Source organism: Amblyomma americanum, chromosome 1 (genome assembly GCF_052857255.1).
Source record: "Amblyomma americanum isolate KBUSLIRL-KWMA chromosome 1, ASM5285725v1, whole genome shotgun sequence".
Lineage (NCBI taxonomy): Eukaryota > Metazoa > Arthropoda > Arachnida > Ixodida > Ixodidae > Amblyomma > Amblyomma americanum.
The window spans coordinates 351,036,578-351,064,577 of record NC_135497.1 but is presented as its reverse complement, the minus strand read 5'-3'; the positions used below and the strand labels follow the sequence as shown (position 1 = coordinate 351,064,577).

Here is a 28,000-nt window from a genome sequence, read left to right as displayed (position 1 = left end):
AGTGTTATTAAGTCGTCTGCAATAAAATCATTAGGAACAGTTAGCACGCGCAAGTCCGCCGCTGCGCACAGGGCGACGATTGTTTAGCAGTCGGAATCAGCGGGGTAGGCTTACTTGTCATGGCTTTGAAGAGGATCAACAAGGTAATAATAAGGTTTTCAGCATTTATCAAGGTTCTATTTCTTTGCTGAGGGTTTTATGGGGCGCATATGGTGCAAATATCGCGGATCAGCCGATAAGGTCGTGCTTTAGAACGTCGCCGTGTCAAGGTGGTTGTAGCGGTTGTAGGCCTACCAGCACACCGGCTCGAGTGAATGAAAGCCTTCTTTTTTTGCAATCCGTGGGCCGTATCTCCTACTTACTCGGTCATGCGTGCGCAGTACATTGGTTTCTTATTTATTCACTCTTTGCAGTGCGATGGTAATTGTCTATAGGACATTTCTAGTGTTAAAACGGCGTCCCGGTGCTCGAACTCCAGTGAGCCGACAGCTTTGAGCTGCCTACCGGATTGTTCTAAACAGGCCGTTCCCCGTTATAGCGTGCTCAAAACTATTGAGCAGTTAATTCAAACCCTCTGAGGTAGTAAAAAAGTATACTGCTCATGTATTGCGGCCGATGTCCCTGATAGAACGTGACGCCGCTAGTCTGGAATGTTCTTCGCACCATTCATACTGCTTTTCTAGCGGTTACATTCAGCAGGTTTGCGTTGCGCGCCGGCGTTGTTTCGTCAGTTTAGCCATCTCTCTTGAATTTGGTTGTGTTGCGTGTTACGTGAATATTTAGGAATTATTGAACATATCCCAGGGCCGTCTCGGTCCTGGATAGCTGTCTCCGCGTGCGAGATGTATGAAACGAAAAGGAAAACGTGATTGAGTCTTTTTTGCTCAAAATGCGAATAGTGCTACGTATACATGCTTTTACGCGTTGAGTCACTATTGGCGTTGGAAGTGCCGACAGCGGACGTCACGTCGAGCGCGTGCTGGTGTTCGAATCTTGGCGGTGCTTGTGCAGGGATGTTCTATGGCGGTTTCCGGCCGCAGGTGAGATTTCTTTGAGGGCCAGTATTGTAACTTGTAGTAAGGCGCATTTGTTTGTAGTCGATATTGACTTGCTCGCTGTGGACGCTCTTATAGTGGCACTGACCTTCAAGTATGCGCGACGGGCATTTGTTCAAACCTGTTAGATGTCGGCAAGTGTCCCCCCCCTTCCCTTCCCGTGCGATTTTTCTTTTTTATATCGATCGCTGTGGCCGATGCTACTAATCGCGTCGCATCTTCGTATTCAACTCTGCGTGTGGTACACCCACTGCGGGTGCTTCTGCGGCTTGCAAGCTTTTGGCGGCCTCCGTGACTGAACAGCGAAACTGAAGCCTTTGCTCGTGCAGTTAGTTTAGAGATGCTATCCTAAAATGGATTTGCATGCATGTTGTAACAGGTTGATGCATGCTGTTGATGTTCAAGCTGTTGGAGCTCATTTGTTTTCCTCTTTCTCTCAAGGAGTTGCAGGACCTGGGACGAGATCCCCCTGCTCAGTGTTCGGCAGGCCCTGTAGGAGATGACTGTGAGAGCTTTGTTGATTTTTGTTGCTGAGCGTTCCTCAGTGTTCGGCTTTGATGTGGCAGTGTGTCTATGCAATGCTGTGCATAAAGTCGCAGACTGTCACTTTCTGCACATGCGTGTATGCTTGAAAGGTATGCGCAATTCTGTGGGCAATGTATGTGCTTTTTACGACATGGTGCATCAGTGTTTTCAGCTGCTCTGATGTTCTTGTAAGTTACTCCAAACAGAAGCAAACTGTGCTTCTTCAAACGGCATAGGCTTTGAGCGTGCTTGTATACTCTAAACATGTGTGGCTCCTAATGAATGTTTTTACTAACTGTTTCCTCTGGTGTAAAGGATGTGCTACATATGTCTTTGGCAGTGCGTTTGCTCTGATGAACAATTCCAAGACATGTCTGATGTGTTCCAGAAGCCTATCTTGCCATTTTGCTTTGCTGAAAAGTTGTCATTGAGGTAATTTAGCCCCCCCCCCCCCCCCTTTATTTTTAATGATTAAGTGATAATAGGTTCTATGTCATCAGTGTAGTGTCTATGGGGTGAGATGATTGATATAAATTATGTAGAAACCCAGTGCTACGGCTTACTCTTGCTGCCATAGTGAACTTTAAGTAGTTGAAATTATTCCGGAGCCCTCCACTAAGATATCCCTCATAACCCATGCGTTTCTTTGGGCCAGGCATGCACATTGTGCACAGTTCCTGCTGCCGTACATCTGCCCATTTCTTAGCTAGCCTGGTATGGTGTAGCTGTAAAATTGACATGCTTTTATCGCTCATTACAAACCTCTCAACGGTGTACATTACGGTAGGGTTGCATTTCATGGAAGTAAAAACGTGGCTGTTTTTCTTCCTAACATTTTGTAATTCAAGAAGGGCAGCAAACTGTTGTGGCTCTTGAATAATTGTGATGCCATGGGCACTATGTCAGTGCACTGAAAAAACTTTGTTGTGCTTCTGGTTTTTAACATGCTCAGCCACTGCTACACCCGTGCAGGCTACCCATGTATTATGCTTCAGTTTTAGCTGAACAAGTGGAATTGCAAGTGCTCGACGTGACCTGGAAGTTTCTTTGTCTTTGTAGAAGGGTGTAACCCTTAAAAGTTTTGTGCTAGGCTGATGCAAGCTGTCTTTTTCCTTTTATTTTAAGCAAGATTAGTCTTTCATTGCTACTGTGCATTTATCAATGCATGTGTGCTACTGCTTGTGAGCTATAAATATGGCATACATTGTGTGTATAGTTCAGTGGCGTTTTTGCTGGTGAGTGAAAAGGGGGGTACGTACCAAAGCTTTCTTTCAGATGGTAGCGGCTTTGGGTGGTTTGCTTATTTGCTTATGTTTCTCTTGCTTTACAGTATTCCATTGGCAGGCTACCATTATGGGACCCGTAAGTGGCTCTGCTTTGTTGCATTTTTTGTGAATTGGTTTTTTTTGTTAACATGGGGTAGTCATTTGGATGTGAGTGAAGTTTAGCGAGTTGAGTAGTCCTGCTGGAAGTTAAGCGATTTTGTTTGGCATGTTAGGGCTCATAGAGATGCTTATCTGTGTCACTATGACTGCTAACAGCCGCTGTGGTTTGCCCTCTTGCTTCTTTTTAGCCTGACAGCCCCTACCAAGGTGGAGTATTCTTCCTCACGATCCACTTCCCGACAGACTATCCGTTTAAACCGCCCAAGGTAGGATTCCTGTTTTTGCGTATTGTCCTTTCACATTTAGGTGTGTGCATAAGGTGTGCATGAAGCAGCTTTGTAAAAAAAATTTGATTGGAATATAATTGTTGTGAACACTGCAACTGAACTTGTTCATTGTGCTTTATTTAATTAAATTCAGAGGAAGAATGTGGTTTGAATTTAAGCTGATGGGTTTTGTTTTGGTTTCATTTTGTTTAGAATAGCTGTGTACGCTTTGTATTCTGAATGTCTTGGCTGGCTTAAATAATGAACTTTAAATAAAGTCGTAACGAAACTTTTCAGGATTCTTGTTCGGCGCCATTATAGTCGAATGCAACTCAAGAATGAAGCAGCAGATGTCCCTCAAAGGTGGCTCTCCAGCTAATGACATCAACCTCTGCCACATGTGGCAGTTGCTAAGTGCTGCCTTTACTTTGTTCTAGATCGGTGATCTCTACGAGCACACTGATCCAGCATATCGTCCTTCCTGCGTGATAACGGCTGCGTGTGTGACAATTCGTGACTGCACCCTGGAAGCGGTGCTACTGAACTCTTCAAAAAATGGACCAGCACATCCTCGCCGGGATTCTCTGCCACATGTGGCAGTTGCTAAGAATCGTCTTTACCTTGCTGTAGGTTGGTGGTCTCATCAAGCACGGACAAATCTGGCATATCGTCTTCCTTCCTTCGTGTCTACAGTGGCTCTGTGTGTGTCCGTCTGTGATGTCACGATGGAAGCATCACAAGGACCTACATAAGGAGTGAACAAGCAACACTGCACCGGGATTCTTGGTTACAGATCACAATTGCCAAGTTTTGCCGTTACTTTGCTCTAAGGTAGGCAATTTGCAGCCAGTTTGCAGCTTTACTGTTCACTTGTTATAACTTCTGGTACCATATACTTTTGGCTGTCTTTCCTAGTATTATGGGTATTGATGTGAGCTCATACCACGCCCCTCTTGTTTTTTGCATGCAGACAGCCCCTCAGGCTGAACATATCAGTGTTGGTGCCTACCCAGTCCATCCTTTTTGCTTCACTCGTTTGGCGTTATTGGTGCCAATATGCCTATGTTTGATTTTGCTGCCTGCTGGAAAGGTAGAGGGTTAGTTCAGATGGGCTTCTGACTGGAAGCCATGTTGAGGTATATCTGGCACAGCAATTAGTAGCTCTAGTTGTCCTCAAGTGTGAATTGCATGGTTCAGTCCTGCCTGTGCATCTGGCGTGCATGCAGTGAAAAGGGTAACGATGTTTGGAGGGTCCCATTGCTGAAAAATAGTGCAGTTGCATAGTTTGGGTCTTAGTTTTCTGAGCTTCACTCTAGACCGCAGTGGCGATGGTGCGGCCGCTCTGGTAGACTCCTTGCCTGTCTTTATTTTTCTCAGCAGAAGGCATCTTGCTGTCTTAGTGCTGTCAAGTTTTCCTTTCTTCCATACCAATGGCTATTCTCCTTCTGTGCACTGAAGCTGTGCACTTCTTGCGTTCTGTTCAGTTTTGTGTAGTAGTGTTTCTTCACACACGAGTATGCCGCTTGTGAGGAGGCTCCCTTGCTACTGCATGCACCATAACAGAGGCTTTTTTTAGTTTTCGAACAGTACATTGCATTTCCGGCAATGTGCACGTAATGAGGCATCTGGCGCAACTGCAAAAAATCACTTGCTCTGCAGTTTTCATCTTAGAAGCAGATGACTGCCACCCCGGTTTTCATCAAATGAGATGTTAAAACTGATTTTTGGGATTTTTGTTGGAAGCAAGCTCGTAACGTTTTCTAAAAGTGTACTGCGCTTAGCAGCGAGTTGCATGCTTCATGTCTTGAACCAGGGTGCTTTTCAAAAATGCAGACAGATTTGGCCACCAGTAAAGTCAACATTTTTTTCCTGAATTTTTAACGTCATGTGCACCTTTGGGACAGAAAGGGATTCACGATGCCTCCTGTGCTTAAATGGGTAATCCTAGTATTTCAGTGTTGCCATTTCCAGCCATTGTGACACCTAACTGCATTGTGTCGGGTGTGGCACATGGAAATAAACATTAGCAAGGCAAAATGCGATATTCTGTACGCTCTCGAACTTCCCATCTAACTTGCACATTACATAAGTACTATTTATTGTCGAATTTCGAGTGTTTGGGTGTTTTTTCTGACCTTAGTCTCCGCGCATGCATCTAACTCCCTAATAGGGCGAGAAACTACGCTGCTGTTTTCTTGCTAATGCTGACTCCAGGCTTCGCGCACTGAAATCTTTGATCTGAGGGATGTTGAATATGCTAATAATATGAAACCTATGTGACATGAGTCTTGCATCATCTGCAGCATCTACAGAACAAGCAGTCCATTTTCTCGTTCCTACTTCCTTAATTGGAACATTTCGCAACCGGAAAAATCTTAAGCCTTAGCACACGACAGAAATTCTCGTGTTTTTATTCTTTCACACATTTTACTATGGTAGTTTACCATTAGCCTTCTGCCGCTGCAGTGGCTCAGGAAATGTTGCTTGGCTGCTGTCCCGAAAGACACTGGTTTGACCCTGACTGCGGCGGTCACATTTCGATAAGAGGCGAAATGCCAGAGGCCCATGTACTGTGTGATGTCAGTGCACGTTAAAGAATCCGAGGTGCTTGAAATTACTGTATTTACTCGCGTATAACCCGCCCCTGCGTATGACCCACACCCCTAACTTTTGAGCTCCATGAAAAAAACCTCGTGTATAACCCTGGCATTTACCCGAAAAAAAAAAAGAGCACTAGAAATATACAACTGCACACTCAGTGATCATTTCATTTTCAGAACATTTATTCAAACGACTAGCACCATGTCACTGGTATCAGATTCTCAATCATAGCCGCTCTCACTGCTGCCATCAGAGGCTTCGTCGCCACTCTGAGACGTAGTCGTCCTTCGAACCATCCAAGCTGTTATTGATCGCACATTTTTCAAACCTTTTATGCACAAAGTCTGTCGGTATCGCTTTCCGTGCATCCATGATCCACTGGCACAGCAATGGAATATCAGGCCTTTGCACGCATCCCGTCAGTGTGAGGACGTAAAGGCCGTCGGCCATCCACTGGGCATTGACCGGCGTGCCTTCGTTCCCGGATTACTCGAAGCCAGCCATTGACTAGGCCACTGTTCAACCAGGAATTTTCTTCCGTACGCACGATTCCTGGGGGCATTGGTGTGCTAGGTAGCGTCTTGAGTTTGAAAATCGCGTACGGGTGCAGTTTCGTGCCGTCAGCCGAAGCTCATAACATGACTGTGCAGCGCAGCTTGGCATTTCCGCCGGGCAGCACGATGACTGATTTGGAACCCTTTTTTTCTATGGTCATGTCCATCAGCATCTCTAAGTAGACAGGTTTCTGATCAGCATTTCCCACCTAAGACAGCAAATAGCTCGCTCCTTCCGAAGTGCGGTGACATATCGTTGAAAGTTCAGCCATTTTTCCTCGTAAGCATTAGGAAGCTGCTGGCACATGGTTGTTCGCCGCCACATAGAAAATCCGTCTTCGCATGAAGCGCTGAAGCCATCCACAGCTGGCATGAAACTCGTGTGGAATGTTCATTTCCTGGGCCAACTTCAGGGCTTCGATTTGCACCATCTCAGTCGAAACAGCTTGGCCAAGACTTTTCTGCTCCTCAATGAACTTGGCAAGCTGCGTCTCGAGGTTGGGGTACGCGGCAGTCTTCGGACCATGAAACGCTTGCCTGTCCCGGTTCATTGTTTCAAGACTTTTTTTTTTTCTTCCTTCAGTCGTGAATGCACAACTCGTCAACGTCATGCTGTCTTGTAGCAGTTCTGTTACCGATTTCTTCGCCAGTGGCTATAATTTTTGGCTTCTCTTTACCTGTGAAACACTGCCGCCGAGTCGCACTCATGACTCCAAAACAAAGCAGGCAAACAGTGCAAACTGGGGTGTAGTACACGAAACGGCGCTTGACACTAGGCTCAACAACGCTGGCTGAAGGAAACGTGGCCATTGGCGTGGTGAAAAATAAACAGACTATGAATGTGGATTTGGCTATACCTTTCATTGGCCCCTCATCGGCTTGACAGAGTCGATGACGATGGGGATGGCGGACTACATGGGAGTGGCCGCCGCGTATTGCCGGCAAAGCCGACCCCCCCACCCCAAAGAAAGAATTTGCACATAATCCGCAACCCCACTTTTTAAATGTTTTTTTTTTTAAATTTTGGTGCAGGTTATATGCGAGTAAATAAGGTATCCACAGCCCTCAACTGCGGCATCCCTCATAGCCAGAGTCTCTTCGGAACTTTAAACCCCGTGAAACCTCAAAAACAAACCCTTTGCCTTCTTTCATATCCATTTTGCACATCATACTTCCAGTGATATGGACAGTGCACACTTGGTATTTTATATTTGCACACACCAAAAAACATCCAAGATTCCCCCTTAGTGCTATGAATAGCTGTATGGAATATTTTACTTGCAAGCTTATTATGACCAATGAGTCTAGATTTCTATTTTATGTAGAAGCATTACTAGTCCCATTACGAGAAAAGCAGGCAACGTGTGTTAGTGTGTGTACACTCAGGTGGTACAGAAAATCCCAACGATGGCCGCAGTGGCTCAGTGGTTAGGGCGCTTGGCTACTGAGTCGGAGTACCTGGTTTCGAACATGATCACAGCAGCCGCGTTTTGATGGAGGAGAAAAGCTAAGGCTCCAGTGTGCTGTGAGATATCGGTGCACGTTAAAGATCCCCATGTGGTCGAAATTATTCTGGAGACCTCCACTACTCTTTCTTCTCTTAAACCCTCCTTTATCCCCTTCCCTTATGGCGCAGCTCAGGTGACCTGGGATATGTGAGACAGATACTTTGCCATTTCCTTTCCCCCAAAACCAATTTTTTTTTTCCAGGGGAGGCAAGAAAAATGTGGTGATGGTCATTGGTCATTAGCCGTAAGACACCTGCAGCAAGAGCAGCACCATCATCTCAGACATTCGTATATATGTTGTCTATTCAAACCCCCACTGGCTGACCTCAGTGTGATGCCAGTTTTCCAGACTACATTCGTACCAGAATTGTGAGCAATCATTTGTCGTGCAGGGTTCCGGGTGGTGTCATGCGATTTCTTGTGGCATATAGCTTACATGTGCTAGTCAAGTTGGAGGCTAGCTCGTGACAGGAATTCAAACAGACGACATATGCACCTTCAATCATATGCCTTCCCAGTCTCTTTACCTGTTACCCTTAAGGCGCACTTGGGGTGCCCAAGATGTGAAACATATACTGCGCCTTTTCTTTCCTCAAAACCAATTTTCGTATCAAAAATGGTGAATAATAATAATTGGTTTTGGTGGAAAGGAAATGGCGCAGTATCTGTCTCATATATCGTTGGACACCTGAACCATGCCATAAGGGAAGGGATAAAGGAGGGAGTGAAAGAAGAGAGGAACAAATAGGTCCGTAGTGGAGGGCTCCGGAATAATTTCGACCACCTGGGGATCTTTAACGTGCACTGACATCGCACAGCACACGGGCGCCTTAGCGTTTTTCCTCCATAAAAACGCAGCCGTCGCGGTCAGGTTCGAACCCGGGAACTCCGGATCAGTAGTCGAGCGCCCTAACCACTGAGCCACCGCGGCGGGGGCTCAAAAATGGTGCAAAACCAATTTTCGTATCAAAAATGGTGCCGCGGCGGGGGCTCAAAAATGGTGCAAAACCAATTTTCGTATCAAAAATGGTGCAACAGTCCTTCGTACACAGTTGCAGGTGATACCATACGATATCATTGCGTGTAGCATGTCTTAGGTTTGAGGCTGGCTAAAGACAGGTAGGTATTCAAATAGTGTCTGAGTGTTTCACTCGGATCTTTGTGGATTCAGCGTTTGTGGAATCAGTGTTCAGAGGCATGTCTTAGTTTCATTTCTTAATGCGCAACCTGCTTCGAGGTCAAACGATCGCGATGACACATTAATGCTTTCGCCTTCACAAAACGTAAGCAGTTTTAAGTGCCCTCTGAATTTTTTACGCTCCTTATAAATGTTACCTTTAAATTTGTGTACTTCAAGTGCTCCCATTGGCATTTTGTTGTGCGTTGAAACAATGTGCCTGCTTTCATACTCCTGTGCACTTTTTGTTGTACTTTGCTGTCAGCTTTCCAGTTGTCACTTGTATACTTCACACAATACTAGGTTTTTCTTTATGCCTATTCAATTGTTTGTGTAAGGTGGGGGTTTATTCAAAGGAGCTGGGAGGACGGGAGCAAAGGCGAAAACAGTTGGAGGGCAGTCAGGTCAGGCACAGATGATCTTGCAGATCAGAGATGCGATGGGGTGCACACTGCCGAGGCATTCACCAAGGCGCAGAGCGGTAGGGCAGGAAAACGGGTTAGAGACCAAAATTATTGAGAGGCCAGCGGACACAGTCAGTACGGCGTATGGCAGAGGGAGACACTTGCGGTGCAAAAAAGTATGGCCTGGAGTAAAGAGGACAGTGTCGTCACCAATAGTCTCGAGACAGGTGAACAAAAACGGAAGAGCATGGAGGAATATTGATGTCTTCGGCGGCGAAGGCTTTAACACAGGCAACAGGAGGAGTAGCGTCCAGCAAAGGATTGGGCAGAGAAGCGAGCCCGACTTCCGCTCGAGCACAATCGATGATAGCTTCATGGTGGCAAAGGAAATCCCAGCTCAAAATAACAGGATGGGAACAGGAAGGCAGCACGACGAATTCTATTGTGTAGAGGGAGTCCTGAGTCACAACTCGAGCAGTACACGCTGTGGACGGCTTGATGTGCTCAGCGTTGGCTGTATGCAGTGACAGTTCAGCAATCGGTGCCTTTACCTTCAATGAACGACAAAACTTTTTGTCCATAACAGAAATTGCAGCACTGGTGTCTACAAGGGCCAAGACAGAAATGCCCTCGACAGAAACTTCGATCGGATTAGCTGGGGATATGTGAGGCCTTGGAAAGCTCAACGGGGACGCAGCTCTTGCCTCAGGAACTGCGGCGCCTAGTTTTTCTCTTGATAGTATTGGGGTGACGTCACATAGGAGAAACGGAGCGGCGCCTCTGCAAAGGTGAAAGGTGTCAAGCAAGGGCCGAATGGCCAGGAGAAAAAGGACAACTGGACGGCAGCTCAGCAGGCTCAGAGTACTGACTCATGGAAGGCCAGTACGCGGGAGCTTGAGGAGTTGGCACGTAGACTGGGAGACGATGATGGCAAAGCGGGGCCACATGATCAGGCAAGCCGCTATGGTAGCGGATAGGCCTGTTGTCGATGGTGTGCCAAGGATTGCTGATTCGTGGAGCTGGCCAGAGAGAAGCTGCAGCTCGCGCAGGTATTGGAGGCAAAGGATAGGTAGGCGGTTGAGGCCTGGTGACGACGTCCGCGTATGTCAGTGGAGCGGTGATGGGGGTGGCAGTTGGGCGACAACGTCGGCGTATGTCAGTGGAGCGGCGACAGGTGGTGGCGGATGGGCGGGTGGAAGAGCCTTGGCAACCTGCTTTTGGATGGCATGTTGAAGAGCCAGACCCAAATATGGAGCTCTCTCTGTAAGGCTTGGCAGAAGAGACAGCTGACGCGCCACTTCTTCCCAAACAGTCTTTGATCTGTTGCATCAGGGAGGAGGTCTCGGATGCTGGCGTCAGCCCAGCAAGCAACCCACCCTGTCAGGGGGGCTGACGAGTCGGGAGCCTCTGCTTCCGCAGCTCCTCGAAGCTTTGGCAGTGAGTGACGACTTCAGCAATGGTGCGCTAGTCGCGCGCTAACAGCATCTGAAAGGTGTCGTCAACACCCTTCAAAATGTGTTTAATCTTGTCAGCTCTGACATGTTGAGGTTGACGTGCTTGCGTAGGTCAAAGACATCTTTGATATAACTAACTGGTGAAGCTTTCGCCGACCTGCTGAGACTGTTCGCGCATGCGTTATTCGGTGGGGAGTTTCTGGACAGCAGGATGACTGAACTCTTCGGAGAAAGTTGTCTTGAAAGCAGACCAATGTCGGATGCCCACCTCGTAGTTCTGATACCACAGGTTAGCCACGCCGGTGAGATAAAAACTTCATTATTTAGTTTTGTCGCTTCGTCCCATTTGTTGTAAAGGCTCACCCGCTCGTGAGACGCGAGTCAATATTCGACATCCTGCTCATCAGTCCCACTGAAGATGGTGGGAGAGTATAGTTGTGCAATTCCGGGCCTGTTACCCGGCACCTCCACCAAATGTAAGGCGGGGTTTTTTTTTTTCAAAGGAGCTGGGAGGACGGGAGCAGCGGCGAAAACGGTCCAAGGGCAACCAGGTGGGGCACAGATATTCATGGCGATAGCAATATGGCTGAGGCGCAGGGCCATCTCCTTTGTAATGAGTCATCTGCTTTGTCTGTGCCATCATCTTCTTTACAGTTTGTAGTTTTTTTTGGAATCTAATCAACTTCTGTGCAGTATACAGCTCCACATGATTGGCTGCTTATTTTTTTTTCTACTGTGTAGTCCAGACATTACCTGGTTTGTCTGTCATTACCCTGTGTTCTTTGTACATTTTGTGGGCAGTTTTGCATTGTTTGAAATCCCCCCCATTATCTTACGCCTTGCAGGCCGACCAGGTATTCAAATTAAATAACATCGCAGTCATCCGCCTTGCGCCAGGTGGCGGCAGTGTCACTTTAGCAAAAGCAAGTAAATTGGCCTCAACATCATGACGATAGGTCCACGCCATTGGCAGAAGGGCTGATCTGCATACAATAAAGCATTTGTCATTGATGCTTACTTGTGAAAGCTACTTGTGGTGGTACTGTCTGTGTTTTATATGAAACAGTCCTTTAATTTTTCGTCAGTTATGCAATTGCTGTGCCAGAAGGCAGAACCTGCTACATTATAAATACAATCTGCGTCAAGCCTGCATCGAAATCTGCGTCGAAAGTCTGCATTTCCTTGAGAACAAATTTTTAAGGCATTGCGTGTAACCCTAAATCTGCATTAGGCGGCACTAGCGGAAAACCTAAATCCTTCAATCGGTATATATACGGGCGGGCATAGTGTTGTCCGGGCCGGCTATCGGCCCGCATAATAAAAACAGAAGCGAAACAGGCCTGCAGCACTTTACTGGTCATACCATGGTCTGGAGGGCACCCCACAGCGCCGGTAGTGATTTTTACGTCCTTGCTTGGCCAAAGTAGGAAAACTGCATATGCAAAGTTATACTTATGTTATGTTAGTGGGCGTCTGTTTTGGGCTTCTTCATTGTCGCATCGAAAAGACTGTTAAGCTGTGTGCGCCGTGCATGCATCCAACATGGGAAAGCCAGCTTAAAAGGCCACTCATTTTGTCTATATTGAAGTTTGTGCGGGAGAAAAAGAAGCCGATAAAATTGGATTTAAACATCTTCCTGCCAACCGATCACCAAAATGGACTGGTTGCCACAGATTTGAAGGGAACGGCGATGGAACGTAGCCTCTGTGCCCTGCGATAAAAACTGGTGTCGACGTCAATATACCCCAGTGATGGATACAATAAGGAAACGCTCTTATGCTTTCCTCTGTACATGTGTAACGCATTTTCTGGCCCATAAGTCACACTCCCCTGCAAACTGCAGTTTCCCTGAAAAAAATCGCTCGTAAGTCTCACCAGTCTGACACACCTGTTATTTGATAAGCTCTGGAAAAACATGCCAAGGATATTTTCTTTGGAAGGCGTGATGGAAATGCACGCATGGGACAGGCACCTGCCGTGCGCAGATGGCCCTCGAGTTCTGAGAAGCGTTCTCTCTTCCCACGGCTTGCCTTTTTTGTTGGCTTCATCTACCGGAGCATTCTTGTGGGTTTACACCAGTCCCGGATCATTTTTTCACTCATGTTGAACTGTCTTCCTCCTTCCCGATTCCTGTTCTCTAGCACATATTCAACAGTACACTACTTGAGGTTCTTGAGCAAGAGCAACGAAAGTCGCGCGTGAAGCCACGCGGATGTGATGCCGAAATCGAAACTTTCGATATGACTAGACTGGATGCGGCGCGTGCTTCGTGCTGCCGCCGCCATATGCAGTTCGGTTGTTGCGAGATTGTGATTCTACCTGTAGGATAACATTTTAATAATAGTTTTAGCATAGCGCAATTTGCATTCCAAGGACAGCCCACCGGTGGTGCAGGTGGGTCCCCGCAAAAGCGGATTGCACTGCGCTAATACTGTAGTACAGTCGAAACCCGCGATAACGAAATCCCGAGGCAACGAAATTCTCGCCGCAACGAAATATTTTTGAATCCCCGGCGAACGCCCATACGAGTCAATGCATTTTGTATCTCTCGACAGCGAAACTTTTTTGAACAGCAATCCCTCATTAACGAAATTATCTCAAACGGCAGTCCGCATATTATGTACTTACGTAACGCTAACTTTGTCCAAAAATTGGTTAAATGCTTTCCTTGTGCCCTTAAATTGCGAAAACTACCGCCACAGCACATTGCTGTGGCAGCCGCCATTATTGTTTACTTAAAGAAAGCTGCAGTGGAGACCCATAGTGGAGCAGTTGCACCTCGCAACAAGCGACAGCGATGATGGTGATGGTTTGTCCATCGCAACGGGTAAATTATGTTCTGTGCAGTATATTCTGACCAAAAATGCAATTATGTGTATCAAGTATTGAAATTATCAAAATATCCTAAGAAAAAGCTGAAGCGGAGGCAACCTCTCAGTGGGTAGATATATTATTTAATGTATGCCATCACGACATAAGCAAACGCGGAGCGGAGCGCCCGCGTCACATGCCGACTGACTCGGTAATTGCTTGCTAGCCAAATCCACATCCACGTGCGAAGACAGACTCCAACCTGCTCCGACTGCCGACGCGCGACTTGTAGGACTGACGACATTTTGAGCGTTTTGTGTACCGCCGCACGTGGTTGACAGTGGTGTGTGCTTCGTGGAATATATAGTACGTGCAAACCCGCTTAGTTTGTTTATCTTCAAATTGTCGGAACATCCGCCGATTTCTCCCAGACGATAATCATAGCTCTCGGCGCTTTGGATATGGACTGTGTAGCGCACGTCAACTGTTTGGTGATCGGACCGTCTGCTTAGCCAGCCTGCTAAGTTGCCGCCTGCAGCCAAGAAGCGGAAATTTATGAGTTTACAAGATAAGGCTGCAATTATTGCCCAGGTTGAAAAGGGCAGGAAAAAATGGAGATCGCCGATGAATTTGGCGTTGCATGCAGCTCACTATCCACAATTTTGAAGAACAAGGCCTCCATTCTCAGCGTGCTCGGAAATGGTGCAAGTAGAAGTAACAAAACGGTGACGGCTGCGGCATTCCCAGATGTCGACAAGGCGGCGTTTGCATGGTTTTGCGAACAGCGTGCAAATAAAGTGCCCCTGTCTGGCAGAATGCTTCAGCAGAAGGCACTGGACTTAGCGTGCATAGTCGGGCACAATAACTTCAAGGCGAGCCCTGGCTGGTTGAGCCGTTTCAAAGTCCGCCACGACATAGTCGCCAAAGTCATCTCCGGGGAGGCAGCAGCCGTCGACCCAGCGACGTCGTCGTGGTGGCTGCTGACCAACCAGGAAGCATTGGACCAGTGCAAGCCCTCAGACATTTACAACGCGAATGAGACGGCTTTATTCTACGGGATGCTTCCATCGAAGACCCCGGACTTAACGCTGAAGTGGAGCTCACAAACATGCGGGTAATTTTTTCCCCCCAAACTGCACTTCCGTGCTGCAGCCGCTGGATCAGGGCGTCATTCGTAGTGTCAAGTGTGCCTACAGGGAGAGGCTGATCCAGCGTCTGCTCCTGAACCTCCAACTCAAGCGTCCTACCGACGTGGACATGTTCATGGCGCTTGAGATGGTGGCCGCCGCATGGGTTGCGACACATCCTGTCGTGATTGCCAATTGCTTCAAGCATGCCGGCTTGATTGTCACACAGCAGGCATCATGCACTCATCCAGCGGCACCAGAAGATTTGCCCGAAGGCGCACTCAACGACGGTGCTGACAGCACAGTGCCGCCATCGCTGTCCAACGCATGGGGTGAACTTTGCGCTGTGGCAAACGAAGTCTCAGGTGGCCTCAGTGTTGATGAATTCGTTCGCGCGGATGAAGACGTTGTCATGCACGAGATGACCGGTGAAGCCATGATAAGAAAGGTGTGTGAAACTGACGACACCGACGATCAAATACCAAAACATCAAAAGAAGACAAGCCTACAGGACGTGTTAGACGCCTTGGACACACTGCATTCGTTTTTCGATGAGCACGACGACGACGTTGCTATGGACCACTTTTTGCAGTGCGAAGGCAGAGCTTTCAAATTGCTGCAGGGCAAGGTTCGACAAAGCAAGCTTACTGACTTTTGGCAATAAATTTTTTTTTCCATTTTCTTGTCTTAACAAAATTCCCACAGAAGCGAAATTTTTTGCTTTCCCCCGCGATTTTGTTGTAGCGGGTGTCAACTGTAACTCTATTCTTTTTCTTTTATGTGCCATTTTCTTTCAAACTCAGTTACTGGGAATGATTTAAGATTGCACATAGTGCCACATCATTTTGCAACAATTCAGGAAAACCCGGCTTATACACTGGAAAATACGGTATATATCTGCGCCAAATGCTTCCTTTTGTGTGCCATAACTGCTCCAAAGACCTTGGCCAATCACTTCACTGAAAGCTCACTTCTGTGTCTTTCTATTCGAGGATGCTTTCTTGGTATGGTATTCTTAAGGTATTGCTTTGTGCCTAGATTAAGCATATCTTGAGGGGTACAGTACTTGTTTATGCTGCCTTCCAGGAGTGTGTCGTAAGTTAGTCAGACCAGGTGCAATGGAAATTTGCATGCCAACAAGGCGTGCAACATTTCAGAACAATCTGTAGCAATGGTTGGCATCAAAACATGGCTTTAGTTAGATATTTAGGGATGTAGTTATATGCAAGACACGGTGTGCCATTAAGTAGGGTGTATACAGCGGAGAGCATGTTTAAAAAAATATCGAAACAAATGTTTCTAACGTGTAGTGTACAGGGCAGCTGTACCATCAGTGTCGGATGAAACTCAAATAAAACAAGAAAAATTTAGCGACTGGAGAGGGGAGAAGGTGTGGGATATTAATATTCTAAACAGCGGTCTTTACACCTTCGATGCAAAAATAAACCGCTCTGTTGTTTTGCCTCCTCGGCACAGTGTAATCCAGGTTGTCTTGTTAGTTTCATGTGACTGATAGTACATATTGGCAGAATTGAATGCTGTTCCAGCCATGATCCTTCATATCTCCTGCACTCAAAATGGGCAAAAACTAATCTTGTAGCTACCATGGGTTGGGTAGTGGGCTTACCTTTTCTATTTCATGGCAGCACTTGTGCTTGTTAGCTTTGTTTGCATATCAGCTTGGGGGGATAATAGGTAGCCTTTGAAAGCATATTTATGCTTTTTTTTTTCATTTTAAATTCACAGGTAGCCTTTACGACGCGCATCTACCACCCGAACATAAACAGCAATGGAAGTATCTGCCTGGATATTCTGAGGTCTCAGTGGTCACCGGCTCTTACGATATCAAAAGGTAAGTAGAATTGTGCTGGCAGTAGGCAGGTGTGCAATATATTAAGCCCCATCACTCTTATATGTGCAGATCTTCGACCTTGCCAACAGTATTATTTACACAGACTCGCTAAGTGTGCTCACAGCCCTTCATTCTAGAAATGCAATAACCCCACTGCTTGGCGACCTCATACGCAACATTACAACAGACCTAGCTCAAGGACAAAACATAAGACTCTGTTGGGTACCAAGTCATGTCGGCATAAAGGGCAATGAAAGAGCAGATTTGTGCGCTGCTCAAGCTTGTGACAAGCAAATTAAAAACATGTATATGCCCTATAGAGATTGCATGAACTTACTACATAGTAATGCAAGGAAAATTTGGCAGTCTGCTTGGGACAGTGAAGTAAATAACAAGCTACACTTAATAAAACCAGTGCTCGGTGAATGGAAGTCGTGTGCACCAGAAACGCTTCAACGAAGTCATTATCTGTATCTGTCGTCTCCGTATCGGTCACACACACATTACACACAACTTTCTGCTAACAAAAGACAAACCATTTTGTGCATGTGGAGATGAACTTGCAGTCAGTCACATTTTAATTTCATGTTCGAAACTGGAAAAGCTACGGAAAAAGTGCTTCTCTCCGTTTTATAACCAATGCATCCCTTTTCATCCATCACTGCCCTTAGGTGAAAATGCAATTGTGGACATGTCCTGCGTTTTTTTTTTTTAACAGAAGCTGGTGTTCTTAAAAATATGTAAAACATGACCCAGTACTTTGCCTGTTGCACCTCAACCACTTTCTCATTCCTGAGAAAAGGGCTGAGGTTTTTTTATTTTGATTGGTTGGAGGCCTCCAGTCCTTGCCCAGCCAAGGACGGCTGATGAGGGTACCGGGCCTCCTTTGAAACCTTTAATATTGGCCATTTGTGAATCTTGTTTTGCTCTCAATACTGGGCAGAAGGGTATAACCTTTTAGGCATCTACACCGCCATATTTTTTATACCTTTGTAAAAATCTACAGAAAAAATTCCTAATACCTTGAGCTTGGCGCATGATAGCTTTAGTTGCTTATGCGCCACTAAATTCAATACAGCACAGTTTGGCAAATTGCACATGCGCCTCTTGTTGCAGACTACTTAATACCAGTGGTGATCAATTCAGCCTCACCCTGCCATTGCTAGCTGTCCATTGTTCAAGCCCTGGACTAGGCCAGATTTTTCAACCGGGAAGTTTCCAAGGAAGCTCCATAGCTTTCTTTTATAGCTGTTTGACCATAATCTGATGGATGCTAAGTGTTAGGTGTTGAAGGCATATTTTTCATGCTCAAAATAAAACTCTGCCACTGAGCGCGGCACTTCAAAGGCGATTGGCAGAAGTGCTTGCCGACAAAAAAAATATGAGCAAAAATGCTGTTCTTGAGAAGCACTGCTGACCTTTTCATCGGGTTCCAGTCACTTTTTCAGAGGGAAGAGTCACTGATTCATATTGTCTACTTTGAAGTGCTTGCTTTGATCAAGAAGTTCCTGGGTCGGTTTATGAGGCATGAAGTGTGTTCCACCTTGTCTGGTCCTGAGCTGAAGCAGCTTGACATAGCTGCACCAGGATATCTAAACAAGTTCCCGAGATAGGGGCGGACATCAAGTTAGCTATGCAAAGCTGAAGTGGTCAAGAAAAGCGAGCATTCAGGGTTGGTGCGCAGGCATTTTATATTGCTACTACAAAGCACTTACAGAAACAACTTCCACTCGACAGCAAGCTGCTGTTTCATCTACGCTCTCTCAATCCATCACTTGACCTGCCAGTGGAGGACATTGTTCGTTCTATTAAGTATGTGACTGCCCATGTGCCACATATTTTAGGGACTGACTATGTTGCATCTTCAGATGCATGTATTACTCTTATTTTTCATGCTATTTTTTTCCAGCAGGAGAGCTTTAAATACTGGTCAGGGAAGCCAACAGCAAGCTGGTAGCAGTAAATTGATTTGTTGACAGTATAACTGTTTTTAAATTCGCTGCTTTGTGGGCTACGGACCTCTAGAAACTGTACACAGCTGCTTCAATATGCTCCAAAGTACATTTTCTTAGTGCTCTGAATCCGTTTGGCAGTAGCAGCACTATCCTCAGTGTTCCTTTGAGAGGGATGCAAGGCTCTAGACAAGCGTCATGTTTGTAAACAAAGGTGGCGCTGCGGTCGGCAGCGACACGGGGTGTAGGCAAAACGCAGCATGCCTACACTGCGCCAAGTGACGCTGCCTTCGAAACCAAATGGTGTATGCGAATATTTCAAAGTGTGCACGTGGTTTGTGGTTTTGGCATCCACACGAATGCAGCCATACGGTTGCGTATGGCTGCGTTCGTGTGGAGACACATTTTTCTTGATGCTCGGAGAGTAGTTCTGCACTATTTCAGCCTGTTTGCAAGACGTAATTAGTAGGCGGAGCGCTGCATCGGATGCTTCTCTACTCCTAGTTGGCGACAAGTCACAAGTAACAGCTCAGCGCTACGACAGGTGAAAGCGCGAGGTATGGGGAGGAACTAATCGTCCACAGTTCTCAACTTATGGGCCGATAACGCATATCCGATTGCTCGTGCAAGATAGGACGGCGTGATGCACGACGCGAATCAGCTTTCTCACACGACGAACCATGTAATGTGCTTCGTATTTTCTCCGAGCCGCTTCACTCCGGAGACCTTGGAAATTAATGAACACTATAGCCGCTTTGAAAAAGGCAAATGCGATCCGAGAACTCCACGAGTGCATGCATAGATGTTTTCCTCGAGCTCCAATCGAAATTTACACTCACTCCGCTATAGCTGTAAAATTTTGCTTATTTTAGAACTTATTCATGTGTGTGCATTCTGCTTGATCGGAGTGGCTCTAGGCATGGAATTTGCTGTGTTCACTGTAGGTTTTGATCGACCTACAATGTGAAAATTCAAATAATTTGGGAAATAACACTGCACGACTTGTCGAGATCCTAGCGTTGTTGGACTGGTGTTGAAACAACACGCTTGTTGAAATTCGCAACAATGAAAACAGAAAAGCCCGTCGTGCGTGCTACTGCCAGAGTCTGGAGCTTCTTCAAGCGCAGCACGATGTGAACGCTGAAGGCGACTGGCGGTAGCTTCTTGTCTTTATTTTTGCAAAGTGATGCTCGGTACGTTGTCCGGGTGATAAGCATCTGAAAATTGCCCCCTGCGTTCAACTTACAATCCCAAGCACGCGTAATATCGCGCCTAAACTTGCGCTGAGAGCACGACAGAATGAGGACGAGTTGCAGGCGTTACTTGATTTTTGCACTGATCACCACGCGACCGAACAGCAACGATGCGAAGTCAGAGTCACGAACCAACTTATTATATTTGAATACAGAAACGCAATTTAATAACCCAAGGGGTGAAACGAGCTCCGCTGTAACAATTAGCCGCGAGGCCGATCCATCGCCGAACTTATCTTGCTCCTCGGCCCCTGCCCGTCGCTTTTGCGCCTGACTGCAGTAAACTTGTGGAAACTTATACCCCTTCCTTTCTTCTGCATTGCGGCTCAACCAACTGCTCCACAATTTGTCGGCACGCCGTGAATTGTGCCCAAAAACACGCAAGTGTGGCGCACCCAATGCGGGAGGTCCCACTTTTTGCCTACACAACAAAAATTGCTGCTGACGCTAGCGCCGCCGCATCTCTGACGTCACGGCCTGATGCTTGTCTATAAAAAGAAAAAGTTTAAACTATTTTCTCTGTTCGGGTAAAATTTTAAAGTTGGGCTTGCTTTTAATTGCCATGTTTGTCTACCTGCCAACACGTAGCCTTCGCTGACCAAACAAAAGTTGACTGGCCGATTTTCGCAAAACTCGCTCCATGCTGCAGCACCGCCGCAAACTAGTCTACGAAGGATCCGTGCAAGTGGAACAGTGTCGTTTGCTCCTTTGTTCAAGTGGTTTCCCGGTACATTGACATTTTTGTCATATTTCGGCTGTAAAAATATATCTTAGGAACGCTGTTACATGTACGGTTGCAAGATTATTGTAAACTGCACCCTGTTCACTGCACGCACATGGGTGCTGATAAGATCTGTGAAACTCACCTATGTTTGCTGGCGTCTCCCGTCATCCGCATGCACAGATGAGATCCGGCGTACACCCAGGAAACACCCTTGGAGTTGGCGCTTTACATTCATGACCTGCATTCCACCAAACGCTTATGAAAAAACTGAGCACAAGGCGTGGTTCGTCGCCCTAGAAAACAGTGCGCCAAAAGCTCATTTTTCTTGCTTGCAACCTACAAGCATGATTAGAAATCTGAACTCATATTTATAGTAGGACACGGTCAATAAAATTTTATTTATTATTATTATATTATTAAGTTAAATATAAATTATTAAAGTACACAGCTTCATAAGTTACACCTCAAGTCAGTGTCGCAAGCTTTTCTAGCTTGTTTTCCGTGTAGGCAGCATCAGAATGATTCACTAGAACTTGTTCACCTCTAGTGCTAAATGCTAAAAATTGCGCCTAGAATCATGTAGTTTGCCTGTTGAAGTCTTCATTGCTGTTGTCATTGATTTTAAATTTTCTCAGAAGCATGAGTTGACTGTCTACCACTTTTCTTTTGAGTCGGCTGTTTCAAATGACAGACTGCAATTTGTTCCTTGTGTCGCATTTGTTTTTTTATGCTCTCTAAAAATTTGTCCGACTCACAGTGAAACCTCGTTGATGCGTTCCCGGTTCGTACACTAAAAAAATCGCGGACACTGAAAATTCCCACACAGTTGCACTATATTTTCGTGGTCAATACTTTCCCGGAAAACACGATTTCCCGGCTACTACGTTTGAAATTTCGCCAAATTGTGGTCGTATAATACATTGATTGAAAAACCGCACATGTGCAACCATACAAGTGGGCCAAACGAGAGGGCACGCGACGTTTTTTGCGGCAGTCACTTGCAGAGGGGGCTTCTCTGCGATGCCTAGATGCTATGAGGCGAAGCGCCGCCGCCACCACCACCACCAAGAACAAAAAAAAAAAACCCTCGCGCTAGAATTCGCGACGGCCGTTTCTGCGGGGACGCGATATGAAGAGGGGAAGCGCTGAGGTTTTTTCGCTGTGCATAAGGGAAAGGAAGCGAAGCTGCTACGAACTACAGCGATGCGCTTACATACGAACGGGCCAGGTCTGGGAAACGCAGCTTAAGAAGCAAACACTGCGACAATCAGCCGCCACGGTGGCTTTCCCACAGTACCTGGGAGCAAAGGGGCGAAGCATCCGAAAATGACAAGGAAGAGAATTTAGTTACGTATTTCCTTCCGCGCTGAAGAAAGCGCGAACGCGGAGGACTGAATTCAGCGAGCGGAATAGGATCTGTTCAGCTCTTGTGCCCAGAAATGCCAATGGACATTTTTATGAAGTGAAATAGTCTATAAATGTCTTTCACCTCATTCAGCAGTTTCATTTCTCAAAATCGGGCGGTTTGGATCACACGTTTTCCCTCAATTAAAAAATTGACGTACGAGGTTTTTCTGTACTTCTAACACCATGGTAGTGGGAATTCTGCACTGTTTCACTAAGCCTGCTGCATGCTGCTAGAAATTGGGCATTTTTGGCAAATTTTAACTATGCCTATATACAGTTCCAACAGGAGTCAACCAACACCTGGCGGTAGGGGCTGCTGCCTGAAGCAAAGGCTAGATGCATGCTGTAATTTGCTGTGTAATGGAAAGGGTTATGAGGGTGATCAACAAATCTATTCCCACTTTGTTTTTATATTTCTTGTGCTGTTCTTGCAGTTGTGCATGCCACGCCCAGTCTGCTTTGGGGCATGCTTCCTTTCTGCTGTTGCCCCCTGATGCTGTTTTGCCTCAATTTTTTTCAGCGGCATATTCTCAATGCTGTGCCTTTTTCCGGGCCTCGTGCTTCTATGGTATTGGTATGCCGTTGATACCACCTGCACATGCCTCCTAGTTTACTATGTTCTGGCTAGTGCACTCACTTCTTTTGCATTATTTTAGTTTCTTAGTTTTTTGACACGTGTGCATCAAAAGCAGTGATAGGAATGCTGTTCTGTGCCAATTGCACCAGCCTGCGTCATTGCATTAAGCCTGTTACTGTTACAAATAGGTGATTTTTGATGAAATTGCTCTAGGGCTGCGGCGAAATATTATTCAAGCAGTTGAGCTGCGACAAATGCAATGTGGCGGAAGTTACCATCCAATGTGTGCAGGCATGGCTCTGGTTTGTTTTAATGTGTGACGAGAATGATGATAGATGGAATCCAACCTCACCATTTCGTTTTCTAGTCCTCTAATGCCTACTGCTAGTGCATGTTGTCCGCACGTTTTGCTCATCTGCCTTGGTGGCACTGCGAGCATTGTCTAAAACAAGCGATGAATGCACATGCAAAGCATAAATTGCTTTGAAGAGGCTTAAATAGTGCTAAATTTTAATCCTGGTAGATTTATCAGACTTTTGCATAATACCATCATGTGTCCTATAGGGTCTATGCACTACGGTGTCCCTCACAGCCAGGGTCGCTTTGGGACATCAAACCCCTAAACCATATAACAAATAAGGTCTTGAAGCCGTCACGCTGACAGCTTGATTTTATGGACCCTTATTGCACACTCTGTAATAGTGGCATCAATATCCAAGTTTCCGGTCTGTTTATACAATAGAACCACATTAATACCTAAAAAATACCTTGTGCCATGGCGCTCTTTAGCCGCAGATGCCCGTGCGCCATAAAAATTTGCTATTATCATCAGAACCATGTTAATTGGAACTCGTATAATAGGAGCTCTAGCTAAATTTAGCCACTTCCAATGATGGGTTGGCATCCTCCCCAAGTTGGTATGCAGCGACCACATTGTGAAAGTGTGATCTCGAGCTTGTGTCATTACTCGTTGTGTTCCACCACGTGAGCTAGAATTTATAGTTGCTGTGTCGGAAATCATCCAAACTGAAATCTCTTCATTGCAAACAATTGAAGAGGAAGCAGCAAAAAGCTCACATGGCAATGCCAAGGCCATGAGAGGAGGAAAATGAGGGTGCTCACTGAAGTGAGGACCACGCATGCGTGACAAAACACTTTGTCGCGAGAGGCGGAGCTGTGATGTTCTGCAAGGAATTCAGTGCTGCAGCATATCAAACTGTAGCTTGATTGCATCTGAACAAAAATGCGAACTTTTCGAAAATGATTACTTCTGAACAAAAACGCTAGTTGTGCATGCACAACTTTTTGAAAATTTATTGGTTAAATATGCTGGTAGCACAAAAAAACTAAACAAAATCAAGCCATTGCACTGGGCAGGAAGTTTAAAAAAAAATTGAAATATACAAAACTTTGCACATATTAGCTGCCATTCCTGTGATTTTCAGCTGCGTGCATAGTACACTTCACTTTCCATAATGCTTAACTTGAAAGTTAAGCATTATGACTGGTGTGCGATTAGAGAAAACAGTCGCATAAGGACAAGAAGTGGAAGTAGATATGGGATGGGTTGCACATTACACTTGTCCAAAGTTTTGTTCGTGTTAAAACCTCTCTCATCATTTACAAATGAAGTGCACTACGTAAAATGCACTACGTGCTCTAAGGAAAAGACAACATAAGACAAAAGTGCTCAGTGTAGCCTTTAGTCTTTGAGGAGCGCACGGTGAAACTAATGCCATAATCAGTGACCTGTGGACTACGTCTGGTCAAGGTTCCATTTTTCACGTCACTTCCTATCATTAGAAAATGAAAAAAAACACAAACCAAAAAGATGGTGTTATAGAAGTAAACTAAATGGCGCAGCATTTCCAGGAGCGCACTGTCTTGAAATAGCTTATGGCGTGAAACACTGAAATATTTGTGCATCGTGTTGACTTTTCTCGGGTTTTGGCTTAGTTTAGCTGCAACGCCTTGTATATTTCCTTTATTATTTCTCAGTATCAAGCTTCTTCTTAATAACATGAGAAAACTGCTTCAAATTTAACTTTCACCTACTTCAAATCCTGCTCCAAAACTGTCTGCCATTCCACCACTGCAAAAGCAAAAAGTCCATCATTCTGTTGTGCATGTAAATATAAAGTGTTCAAACACTAGGCAGCCAAGTTAGGGTGCAAGTCCAGGATTATTCAGTGAATTGGTTGGGATGCATAGATTTGGACAAGAAACCCCAGAGTTCAAGAACAGGCAGGTAATATTGTCTAAAGCTGGAGAATGGCTGCAAGTATCAAGATAAATGAGATTATTGGCTCATGCAAGCAAAATTCTTCTCCAGCTATTTTCCTTATAGTAGTGTATACACGTGTGTGTAGGCTTCCTGATTTGCAGATTCTATGCTGTTTGGAGTTTAGGATTTAATTCGGGAATGCATTTTGTTTTTCACTTTCTCATGTCCACGCCTTTTTGCTCGTCCATTAAGAGTCCGTCCTCAGGTGGACACATCACCTGGAGAAGTTACCCTCATCTTTGTGGGCATACAATGTGTACTATCAGCGTCAAATGAAATGCGAACTGCGGAAAGCCTGGCCAAAGGTCCCACTTACGGTTCAGCCTGTTGACAGGAAACCCAGGCGCGCCCATCCGGTTTGTGATACTTTTGCTTCTGCTTTCTTTGACGTTCTTTTTCGCGTTTCGCCATTGGAGCGCCACAATCATTCTTTCTACGAATGGAAACTTGCGCAGCGCGATCAGTTTTTTATTGTTCGCTTTGCAGCCAGACGTTGCTAATACGACGGTGACTGAAGCAAAATTATAGCGCTGCAGGCAAGCGAGCCCACAATGCCCGCTTCACTAAACTACGCGGGCCAGAGCCGCCGCCGCCAGCGAATGCTTTGCAAGTTTCCATGCGTAGAAACAATGGATGTGGCACTACAGTGGCAAAACATGACAACGAACGTCAAAACAGGCAAAAGTATCGCAAACCGGATGGGCGCGCCTATGGTTCCTGTTGACAAGCTGAGGCATAAGCTGGGTCAGTGGCTGCGCTTTCCGCGGTTCGCATTTGTTTTTACGCTGACAGTACATGGCCAGTAGCTTGGAAGACTAATGTGGCCTTGATAGAATACATGGGGTTCTGTTGGAGAACAGAGGAAATGGGAAAACAGAAGCTATTTCACAAAGTCCTCCACCTTTATGGACAATGCTCAGTGTGTATTTTTTACTCAACATGGCACAGCACACATGCACTTGTCTGCTTTGGTGTTACTAAATTCATGACTAGTGTTTTTCTTCTGCTCCTATCATGCCTTTCTATTCTAAATTCACTTTGCCATATTCCACTGTCAAGCTCCTACTACATAGTGTTTAACAAAGCTTTCCTCAGTTTGCGTTTTTCTTGTTGCCTTTCCCTCCTGCTCTTTATCTATCTACTAGCCAAAATGAGGGTTAGGCTTCACTGTATGCATTGTTAATAGTCTCGCCCAGAGCAATCCCTTCATATGCTTCGTCTTCCCCAGCTACCCATCCGGGACTTAGGTGAATACTATATCGAATTTTCTTCTGTTGACATTAGCATGCATTGTAGCATTCGGCTTGCAAACACAAGCAGGCTGATTGTGAGTGTAAAGTGGGAGAAAACAAAGCAAGTATGGGATAGTTTTCTTTCCCACTGCTTCATTACATTAGTTACTAGAGAATTATGGGTTCTGTGATTGCCCAGTTGTCTGTGAAATCAGTGAAGCAGCAAAAAGCTCACATGGCAATGCCAAGGCCATGAGCGGAGGAAAATGAGGGTGTTCACTGAAGTGAGGACCACGCATGCGTGACAAAACACTTCGTCGCGAGAGGCGGGGCTGTGATGTACTGCAAGGAATTAAGTGCTGCAGCATATCAAACTGTAGCTTGATATCAAACTGTAGTCTGTGAAATCAGTGCTTTTCTTTAAACACTGTTATTTGATATTGGCCAACTTCAGTTTTTCCTCAGTTTTCCTGTAGGATAATTTCTCATGGCTAAAAAAGTTAATTCTCAAGGGCTGTTGAAACTGCCATAACTACAAACTGTTCTGCGCAACAGTCAGTTTGCTGAACTGCCTTTAAAAATGTCCGTGTAATAGACATGAATTGCCTATACTGGTGCTAAGTTGTGCTGCGAGCCATTTCTCCAGACCATTTGTGGCATGTTGAAAACAACTCTTATCACTAGCAATTGCAAGTCATTGATGCATATGGTGCTAAATGCTATTGCAACTGAAAGCCGCTAGCACTAGTCAAAACTAGCCCAGGTTAAGTTAGTGGCAAGGTGATTGCAGATATCATAAATGCAGGCATCGTGGCTTTGCATTGGGCAGGCTCTGGCGTGGGCAGAACTCCTTGGCAGGTTGACCAACAAGTTGCTCTCTGCTATTGGGATGAGTGCAGCTGCGTTGCCATATGCATGGAGGTGCGCGGTTATATTAATGACTAACAGAACTGTTAGCATTAAAATGAATGCTGACAATTGCTTTGCTCTCATACCGCCTGTTTCAAGGGATGGTGTGCCCATAGCAGAAAATTCCCTCACTTCTTAAACCTTTATGCGTGGTATATATGAAAATTTTGCAAACACTGATCTTTGACAAGGAGACTTTTCCGTTGGTTCTGCCCATGGAGAGCAAAAATGTTCTTTTACATTTTGTGTTTACTTGTACTGTCTACAATGCCATGGTGCTTTGCTGTACTTTTTCTTGTAGTGTTGCTGTCCATTTGCTCTCTGCTGTGTGATCCCAACCCGGATGATCCCTTGGTTCCTGAGATAGCTAAGATCTACAAGACTGACAGGGAGAAGTACAACGACCTAGCAAAGGAGTGGACCCGGAAGTATGCTATGTGACTCTAAGATGATTTTCCTGGCCTTTTTTTTTTTCTCAACATTCTTTGTATCCCCACTCAAGGGGCTTAAAAAAAAACCCTATAGTAGTGCAAAAGAGAACGTCAGCCACTGCTTTGGAAGTCTGTGCTTTGTGTAAATAAAGTCATCTTTTACAGTTGTCTGTTTTTTATTCCTATACCGTCTGCTGAATTCAAATAGCTGCAGCCATTTCATTAGAAACCATTTGTCTTGCAGCGATCTGTAGGAATTACTGGTGCTCATTGCAGCACATAGCATGCATTGGTAAAAATTTGAGCATGCAAGGAACCCGTGCCTATGCATGGTACTCTAATAACCACGGGAGGGTCGAAAGTTGTGGGAATGCCTGAATGGTACTGACAGTTGCGCATGTGGAACAAGTAGGGGTTTTCCTTTAGGATAATTTCTCATGGCTAAAAATAATTCTCAAAGGCTGTTGAAACTGCCATAACTCTACAAACTGTTCTGTGCAACAGTGCTGAAC

The 28,000-nt window shown here is 45.6% G+C and overlaps 1 protein-coding gene across 1 annotated transcript; it reads left to right on the top strand.

The window, feature by feature from the left end:
* Positions 1-2: 2 nt before the first annotated feature.
* On the top strand, positions 3-27,654 carry LOC144115556 (ubiquitin-conjugating enzyme E2-17 kDa). The gene is made up of 6 exons (XM_077649979.1): positions 3-143; positions 1,497-1,560; positions 2,911-2,942; positions 3,154-3,231; positions 16,614-16,719; positions 27,359-27,654. Exons 1-6 carry the CDS (start codon positions 120-122, stop codon positions 27,496-27,498), a joined length of 444 nt encoding a protein of 147 aa, XP_077506105.1. The 5' UTR covers positions 3-119; the 3' UTR covers positions 27,499-27,654.
* The last annotated feature ends 346 nt before the right edge of the window (positions 27,655-28,000 follow it).

What these genes read in the sequence shown, in the direction of transcription:
- LOC144115556 (XM_077649979.1), top strand. Translation starts at nt 120, where the DNA reads ATGGCTTTGAAGAGGATCAACAAG. An exon ending in CTTTGAAGAGGATCAACAAG is followed by an intron (nt 144 to 1,496) that starts GTAATAATAAGG and finishes CTTTCTCTCAAG; the next exon opens with GAGTTGCAGGACCTGGGACG. An exon ending in GGCTCTTACGATATCAAAAG is followed by an intron (nt 16,720 to 27,358) that starts GTAAGTAGAATT and finishes TTTTTCTTGTAG; the next exon opens with TGTTGCTGTCCATTTGCTCT.